At 59.5% G+C, this 7,954-nt stretch overlaps 1 protein-coding gene across 5 annotated transcripts; it reads left to right on the top strand.

The window, feature by feature from the left end:
- Window positions 1–2,388: 2,388 nt before the first annotated feature.
- TMEM134 (transmembrane protein 134) lies at window positions 2,389–7,377 on the top strand. Of its 5 annotated transcripts, XM_030332295.1 has the most exons (8): window positions 2,389–2,623; window positions 3,512–3,576; window positions 4,071–4,160; window positions 4,313–4,389; window positions 6,341–6,424; window positions 6,590–6,634; window positions 6,853–6,906; window positions 6,993–7,166. In XM_030332295.1, exons 1-8 carry the CDS (start codon window positions 2,450–2,452, stop codon window positions 7,073–7,075), a joined length of 672 nt encoding a protein of 223 aa, XP_030188155.1. In that variant the 5' UTR covers window positions 2,389–2,449; the 3' UTR covers window positions 7,076–7,166. The 5 variants fall into 5 exon arrangements, with proteins under 5 accessions (XP_030188155.1, XP_030188156.1, XP_030188153.1 ...); XM_030332296.1 differs by lacking the exon at window positions 6,590–6,634; XM_030332297.1 differs by lacking the exon at window positions 6,341–6,424 and having other exon boundaries at window positions 2,390–2,623.
- Window positions 7,378–7,954: the final 577 nt, after the last annotated feature.

Genomic DNA, 7,954 nt, shown 5'->3' with positions numbered 1-7,954 from the left:
TTTGAAAAAGGCACAGGTTGCGATGGGCGGGGGTACGGGGCAGCCCAAACAGCCAAGGCAAGCTTGTTTTGCAAGCTGGCAACGCAGTTAGGGCTGAAACCATGCTGGGGAGGCCTGCAGCAGAGGGTCTTTGAACTCAGTATTCCACTTCAGCAGGTTTCTCACCTGAGTCCGGGGGAGGGTTCGTGGGGCGTCCCCTGCAGGTCTTTGAGCGAGAGTGCTGGGGTGTGGGAGAGGAAGTAGCAGGCCCATCCCGGAGCCACTCCAGGGCAGTGCTGACATCCAGAGCCCCCATCATCCATCGGTGGGGGGTCCGGCGGGAGCCAAGGCGGCGCTCACGGAGAACGCCCCCGTGGGACGTGGGCCCAAGCCTGCACTCCACCCCAGGACTCCGAACATTGTTAACGAAGGGAAACTCCGACAAAGTAAGGAGACAAAGAGAAGAGATATGTGCAACACCAAAGCACTGATACTTAGCTGTGTGTAGACATGCAAATCAGTAGAAAGAAGGCTAGAAACCCAATAGAAAAGATAGACAAAGGCTCCCCAAAGAGACAGTTCACAGAAGAGGGAACCACCATGACTGCCAAGTGCATGGACAGCTATTCAAATTCCCTAGTCATCAGAGAACCCAGATGGAAGTTAGGAACCACTTCAGATTCGTCAGATTAGCAAGCATCAGAAAACTGGAAAGCCAAGTGCTAACGGAAAACCAGAACCCTCGCGGTAAGTGTGGAAGTTCCAACAGCCACCCAGGAGAGCATCGTCGGTGCTTTGGGAAGCCGAGGGTGCGTGTACCCTGCGGCCTGGAAGTCCTACTTCGAGGAGAATTCTCCCACAGTCCATAAGGAGACAGTTGAAGACAGGTGTTCGCAGCAGTGACGTATGTGACAGGGGCACTGAGGCCAAGCTAAGGGGTGCATCACTGAAGGGTGTGGGGGATACTAAGAGTACTGGATGCTCAGCGTGGCATATTACATGCAACTAGCAGAAGTAACAAATGAGATGCATGTGGAAAACATTAGTGTTGAGTGTAAAACCGTAAACAGGATGAGTCTTACACACGACAGCATGTTTGTAGATTTCAAGCATCCATATAGGAGCCAAGCCATGTATAGAAGAGAACCAGACAGGATTCAAGGAAGCTGCCTGAGCACACCGAGAGGGGCCTTATTTACAGTGGTGACGCGTCACAAACCGAGGAGGAGGAAAGAGTCAACTCTGCCTATGAGGTCATACAATGAAGTGTGGTGGGTGGGGGATGAGCATCCCTGGAACCAGGGGAGCTTGGGTTCCAACCCCAGTTCTACCACCTGTAAGCACTGGGGATTTGGGCAAAGCATTCATTCATTTCATCCACAAATATTTAACGAGCATCTACTCAGGGCCAAACACTGTTCTGGGCACGGTGGACACGCTGGTGAATAAAACAGTGTAACATAAGTTACCCTCGGATAAGTGCCGTGTAATGTGATACTGACTTTAGATTGCATCATCACGGATGGCATCTCTGACACCTGACTTTCCAGCAGGGATGCAGATGATGAAAGGACCCAGTTGTGAAAGAGCAAGGTTAAGTGCTTTCCAGGCACAGGGAACAGCATGTGCAAAGGCCCCGAGGTGACAATGAGTTTGGCCTGTGTGGCTGGGTAGGTGAAAGAGGGGCAGAGGGGGCTTGAGGAGATTGAAGATGTAGGCGGGGAACAGATCATTCACAGCTTTGTAGGCCTTAGTCAAAAAGAGCTCAGATATTATTCTAAACACAATGGACACAATGGACAAGAGACAGTTTCATACAGAGGAGTGACTTAGCAGCATACTTTAAAAACAAAACAAAACAAAACATTTTTTTCCTTAAGAGTAATACACAGAGAAAAAGATGAGATACATTTTAAAAGATCACTTTGGCTGCTGAGTGGAGACTGGATCGGAGGAGTGGAAGCCACATAAGCTTTCTGAGCCTCAGAGTCCACACCTGCTATGGTGAGAATACCCAACCGGTGCAGAGCCGCGGTGAGTCAAGGTGGGAACACAGTCTGGTCCTAGGAGTCTCCTTGGCACTCGAGGCGCAGGCTGGGACGCGCAACGCTCCATCTCGGGCCTGGGGTGCCCCTCCAAGCCCAAGACGCAGACCTACGAATTGCAAGCGAGCGAGCGCTGCAGCCGCTGTGGCTCGCGTAGGCGGCCGCTGGGAGGCGCCGGAAACTCTGCGCCGTCCCCAAAGGAGGGCCCGCCCACTGGCCCGCTCGGCGCTCGGCAGCTCCGGCCTGCCGAGGGCGAGCAGGGGCGGGGCCGTTACGTGGGGGCGGGGCCTCGGCCGGGGCGCCGGACTGTCGCAGTCTTAAGCCTACAGCACGGGGCGGGGCCTGCGTGCGGGGGCGGGGCCGCGGCGCTCGGGGCTGGCGGGCTCGGATGGCGGCGGCGCAGGGCTCCTGAGCGGGCCGGGGCCATGAGCGCCGCCCGGCCCCAGTTCAGCATCGATGACGCCTTCGAGCTGTCCCTGGAGGACGCGGGCCCGGGGCCCGAATTCAGCGGGGTCGCCCGCTTCGGGCCGCTGCACTTCGAGCGCCGAGCCCGGTTCGAGGTGGCCGACGAGGACAAGCAGTCCCGGCTGCGCTACCAGGTGAACGGCCCGGCCCACCTCAACCCCAGCCCGGGTCCGGGGGGTACCCCAGGCCGAGGCCGGACCCTGGAGAACCCCAACTCAAGGGAAAATCTGTCTAGACGCCCCTGCCTACGTAGCCACTGATTCAAGGCCCTGCCCAGACCCTCCCAATTCTGATTTTGGTCCCCAGCCACCGAACCCGGGAGTTCTTCCCCTAGCCCCAGCTGGAAATCCCACCCGGTGTCCCCACTTATCCTGGGTCGGGACCCAACGCCCTCTTTCCCCGCTGGGCTAGAGAGCTCTTCTTGTCCCTGAACCAGATCTTGCCCAAACTCCGGAGCAGACCCTCGAGCCTTCCACTCTCCCGCTTCTGTTCTGGAAGTCCCCACCCCATCCTGCCCCCGCCCCCACTCCCCTACCCCAGAGCTGGAGGCCCTCACTCACCTGATGAGTCCTTACCCATGCCTTGACTCCCACTAAACTGGGAATCTCCAATCTCCCTGAGGGACTTCCGCCAAGATCCTTTTATTCGAGCCCTGTATCAGATTCCTGCGCCCCAAACCTGAAAACCAGGACTTTTGCCCTGTGGCACTCCAAATCCGGAGCCTCCATACTGAGCCCCTGAAACACCATTCTGAAAGCTCCACCCTGACTCCCAAACTTGGGGGCGCTCCTGGACCTGGGACCATGTTGGGAGCCCTCAACCAGCACCCCGCCCCCCACCTCCTACCTGGGTTTCAGTTTCTGTGAATCATCAAACCCGTTTTGCGGGGAGGGTGGAGGGCCAGGTGAGCAGCTGTCAAGCGGCCAGGCAAACAGCTGTGTGGGCTTGCTCTCCTCTCCCTGAGAAGGGAGGAGGAAGGGCCTGGGCCCAGTAACCCCTCTGAGCCCTGTGTTCTGGAATAGAACCTGGAGAATGATGAGGATGCAGCCCAAGCCTCTCCGGAGCCGGATGGGGGAGTCAGCATCAGGTCAGGGCCAGGTGGGGACCCGGCCTACGCCTCTAACCCTGCTCCCGGCTCCTTTCCCCAAGGTCCCTGGCCAGTTTCCCACCTCACACTACTCAGCTCTGTCACATCCTGTCCTACAAGGATTCCTAGCCCGATCCCCACGCCCCTCATGGGCTCCCCTGTCCTGCAGGGTCACCCTACCCCAGTGCCAGCCTCACCCCCCCCCACACACACCCCCACCAGGCTCTTTCTCCTGCAGAAAACCCCTAACCTGGTCTAGCCCCTACCTTCCCCCAGGTCATCTGTCCTGCAGGAATCCCTAGCTCGAATCTGCAGGTTTTTTCCATCCTCGGTCCTGCAGAGACCCCAGCCCTTGAATCCTCCTCACTTTGTCCCCTCTCAGTGCCCCCTATCCCGCAGGGACACCCATCCTAATCCCTGTACCGACCCCCACCACGTCATTATGACCCCTTCCTCACTTGCCCTGCCTCTCACTGGGCCCACCTGGCCAGCAGGGATTCCAGCCGAACGTCCATCCGCAGCTCCCAGTGGTCCTTCAGCACCATCAGCAACAGCACCCAGCGATCCTACCATGCCTGCTGCAGGTGAGAGCCTGCCCTGCTTAAGCCACCTGCAGTCTGTGACCCAGACCAGGCAGGCCTGGCTTTCCCCCTCGGTCCTCTGGGTGGGGAAGAGTGATGGGAGAGGGTGGGGCTCTTGTCACTTCTCACACTCATCCTGCTGTCCTGCCCCCCAGCTGGACGCAACACCCTTTGATCCAGAAGAACCGCCGGGTAGTGCTGGCCTCCTTCCTACTCCTGCTGCTGGGGCTGGGTGAGTGCCCCTGTGGGTCCCCTGCCTACCCCCGTGAGGGCGCCGTCCTCCCTTCGTGCAGGGTCTGGGTCCCCCTTGGCCCACGGAGCCTCCCTACATCCAGCTGACTGCCATCACCCCACCCCCATTTTACAGGTGAGGAAACTGAGGCCTTAAGAGGAGCAGGCCCGGTCTCCTGGACACACAGCCAGGAAATCACACATAGTGGAAAAGGGAACCTGGTCCCATGCTCCAAACTTTTCTCTTTTTTTAACTTAGCCATTTAATCCCTCAGGGAGCAAAAGAGCCAACAGCTACCATTTATTCTGTGGCTACTTCAAGCCAGCCGCAGGGTAGGCTTATTTCCCGCCTTACGGAGGTCACACAGAAAGTGAGAGGTGGGACCGTGACCCAGAACCAGTACGGAGACAAGTGCTCAGGGATCTGCCCATCCCCGTCGACAGGGATTCTGAGCACCCTGCCGGCCCGGCCCACGGAGCACCTGTCGCGTCCCCATCCCTGGAGTCTGAGAGCTGAGGAGGACCCCTCCCTGGCCCTCACCGGGTACACCTAATGCCCAGATGGGGAAAGCGAAGACCAGAGCAGACAGATCTCCCAGCCAGATGTTTTCTGACTCATTCTGCGGGGCTGAGGAATCAGGATCCCCAGCAGGGACCTAGGGTCGGGATCAAGAGGGGCTCGTGAGGACAGCCCAGCTGTGGCAGCTGCTCTCCATCTTCCAGCACGGTCAGAGTCCCCTAGCCAGAAAGCTGAGCAGCGTCCTCGCCTCGGCTCTGAGTGTCTACGTGTGGGGGGAGGGAGCCACCAACTTCTCCAGTCCCCACTGCAAGCTGGGCACTGGTCATACGGGCCACCTGCCTTATCCCATTCTCTCTCCCAGTACCCACAAGGGCAAGCATTATTACCATCCCAGTCCAGAAATAAGGACAGAGGCTCAGCCAGGTAAAGGGACTTGCTCAGACCTCAGCTGTGAGGTAGATGGGCTGGGATTTAACCCCACATCAGTGACATTACCAGGCCTATAAAGGGCCTTTGTAGGACTTAGAAGACACCTCCTCTGAGTGGGCAGGGTCCCCAGCCCTAAGCCAGGGTGGCAGGTAGTGTTTCAGCCCCCACCATTCCTTTTTTCAGGTGCTCTATACGGGGCACCAGTCACCTAGCAGTCCATGGTGGCCCCTCGAGCCTTCATGCCGTATCGCTCCCTTGCTGGAAAGCCCAGCTCCCCCACCGCCCCCAATCCCATCCTCTAAGCGGGGACCCAGGACTCTGTAGGTCTGAAAAGTTGATCCAGCCATGACTTCCCCAAACCCACTGTTCTCAGCCAAAGTTCACATCCCTCGTTGGGGTCTACAGGCCCTGCCAGACGCCTCAAGCCCGGGCTCTTGCCTCTCCAGTCTTCCACTCTGGAAGCTCCTGGAAAGCCCCAAGTTCCTTCCAGACTCTAGGCCTCTGCCATGCTGCTCCCTCCGCCCGGAGCATTCCAGTTCTTTTCTGCCTGCACCAAGCCCATAGCAAAGCCTCCAGAGTCCAAGCGCCTCCTCCTTCCACATGCAGCTCTCTGCGTCTCAGTTTCATCTTCTGTGAAATGGGGATGATAATACCTGTTTCATTCAGTCACGGTGACAATAAAGCAGTGCAGGTAACAAGCTTAGCCCAGTGCCTGGCAGCACCTGGTAAGTAACAACTAAATGTTAGCTGCTACAGCTGTCACCACCCCTGCTCAGCGTCATTGCTACTGCCTCCAGGAAGCCCCTCCCGATCCCCCAGGCTCCCCCTGCCGCCTGCTCTGGCCTGCCACACCCCCATCACTGGATCGTAGCTTGGAGTTTCTTGTTGGTTGCACCACTAGGGAAGGGCCATGAGGGCAGGGACCTCATTCGCTTTTCCCTGTGGGATTCCCAGTACCAGGCACACAGCAGGTGTTCCATAAATGTTTGTCGATTGACTAAAGGCCACACCACGGAGCAGAGGAAAATCTCACTTCAGACATTTCCCAGGCCCTGCCAGGTGCCCTGCTCTGAAAACACAGAGCTTGGTGAGCTTCCCAGGAAGGGTCCTCTGGCTAGGGAACCTTCAGTTCAGGTTGGGGACACTCCTGGGGCCTAAGCCTTGCTGGGGGTGGTGGGTGGAGTTCCCCGCCCTGCCGCCAGCCCCTGCCCCCGCCTCCCCCCCTCACCCTCGCGGATCCATCTGTGTGCAGCGCTGATCCTGATCGCCGTGGGACTGGAGGTGGCCCCCTCGCCAGGTGAGCGCCCGCTCCTACCTCCGCAGGCAGCGGGGTTCCCCACAAGAGAAAAACTCCTCCAGGACCCGCGAGCCCCCAACCCCCTCGGAAGTTTGCTTCCACCCTCACAGCAGGAAAGGACCCCTTTCACCGCCGCGAGACTTGACCAGACAGTGACCCGCCCCCCCTCGGTCCCGCCCCGGTGCCTCCCAGCCTTGACTCGGCCCCTCCTCCTGCAGGTGTCTCCAGCGCCATCTTCTTCGTGCCCGGCTTCCTGCTGTTGGTCCCGGGAGGTGCGGAAGGGCTCCGGGCAGGGGCGGGGCGGGGCTGGGGGCGGGCCGGGGGCGGGTCTCGGCGCTGACCGGCCCCGCCCCCGCAGTCTACCACGTGATCTTCATCTACTGCGCCGTCAAGGGCCACCGGGGCTTCCAGTTCTTCTACCTGCCCTATTTCGAGAAGTGAGCCGCGGGCGGACCAGCCGCGGGGATCCAGCCTCGCCTGCGAGCGGCCCCAGGGGGCGCTCCTCGGCCCCGCCCCGCTCTGGTTTCCTCATCTCAAGGGAAGGACTGCAGGACCCTCGAGCCCCCCCAGCCCCCTCGAAGTTTGCTCAGGAAGTTTGCCCACTACCCAGGCCCGGGAAACTCGTCCCTCGCCTGTTCTGTGCCTTAACTTATTCTCGAGCCTTGGGGCTGCTGCGTTGTTGTTTTGTGCTAATAAAAGAATGTACTTCACTCCAGGAGAGACCTTGATCTCCCTTTCCCGCCAGCCCTGCCCAGCCCGTCGGCCTGGCCACAGCCCCTCCCGCAAAGCCTGAGGGAAGCGCTGGCTGCAGCTGAAGGCTCCAGGACCACCCGTCTCCCCCCCCCCCCCCCCCCCGTTGGACCCGCGACGGTCCTGATGCTCTAAGACTTGCTCCTCCGTTTTAGGTACGGAGCTGGGCCGGGGACTCTATCCTGCAAGCCTGGAGCAGCCTCCCGTCACCACCCAGCCCTTAGCAGAGCTGGCCCTGCCCATTCTCTACCTGGAGGCGCAGCAGCCTTGGTGCCTGCCCAGGGGGCCCTGGCCAAGGGCACTGGGATGACGCAGGCCTGGGGCCTGGAGGCTGGTATCCCGGTTGCAACGTGGCTCTGGGGCCCTGGGCTGCCACAGCTCTGAATGTGGGCCACGACAAGGCAGCAGCCCAGCCCTCTCCGCCCATTGCCCTACTTCCGGGCTCAAGGGTTGGGAGAAGCAGGGGTGAAGACAATGAGAGGCAGGGCGCGTGTGACAGAACCTCCGTGATCGAGGACTCTCCACAGAACAGTGGAAACAAACCAACTCAGAATTTTGGGAAACCAAGGC

This window comes from Lynx canadensis, chromosome D1, assembly GCF_007474595.2.
Source record: "Lynx canadensis isolate LIC74 chromosome D1, mLynCan4.pri.v2, whole genome shotgun sequence".
Lineage (NCBI taxonomy): Eukaryota > Metazoa > Chordata > Mammalia > Carnivora > Felidae > Lynx > Lynx canadensis.
This window is presented reverse-complemented; position numbering and strand designations above follow the sequence as displayed.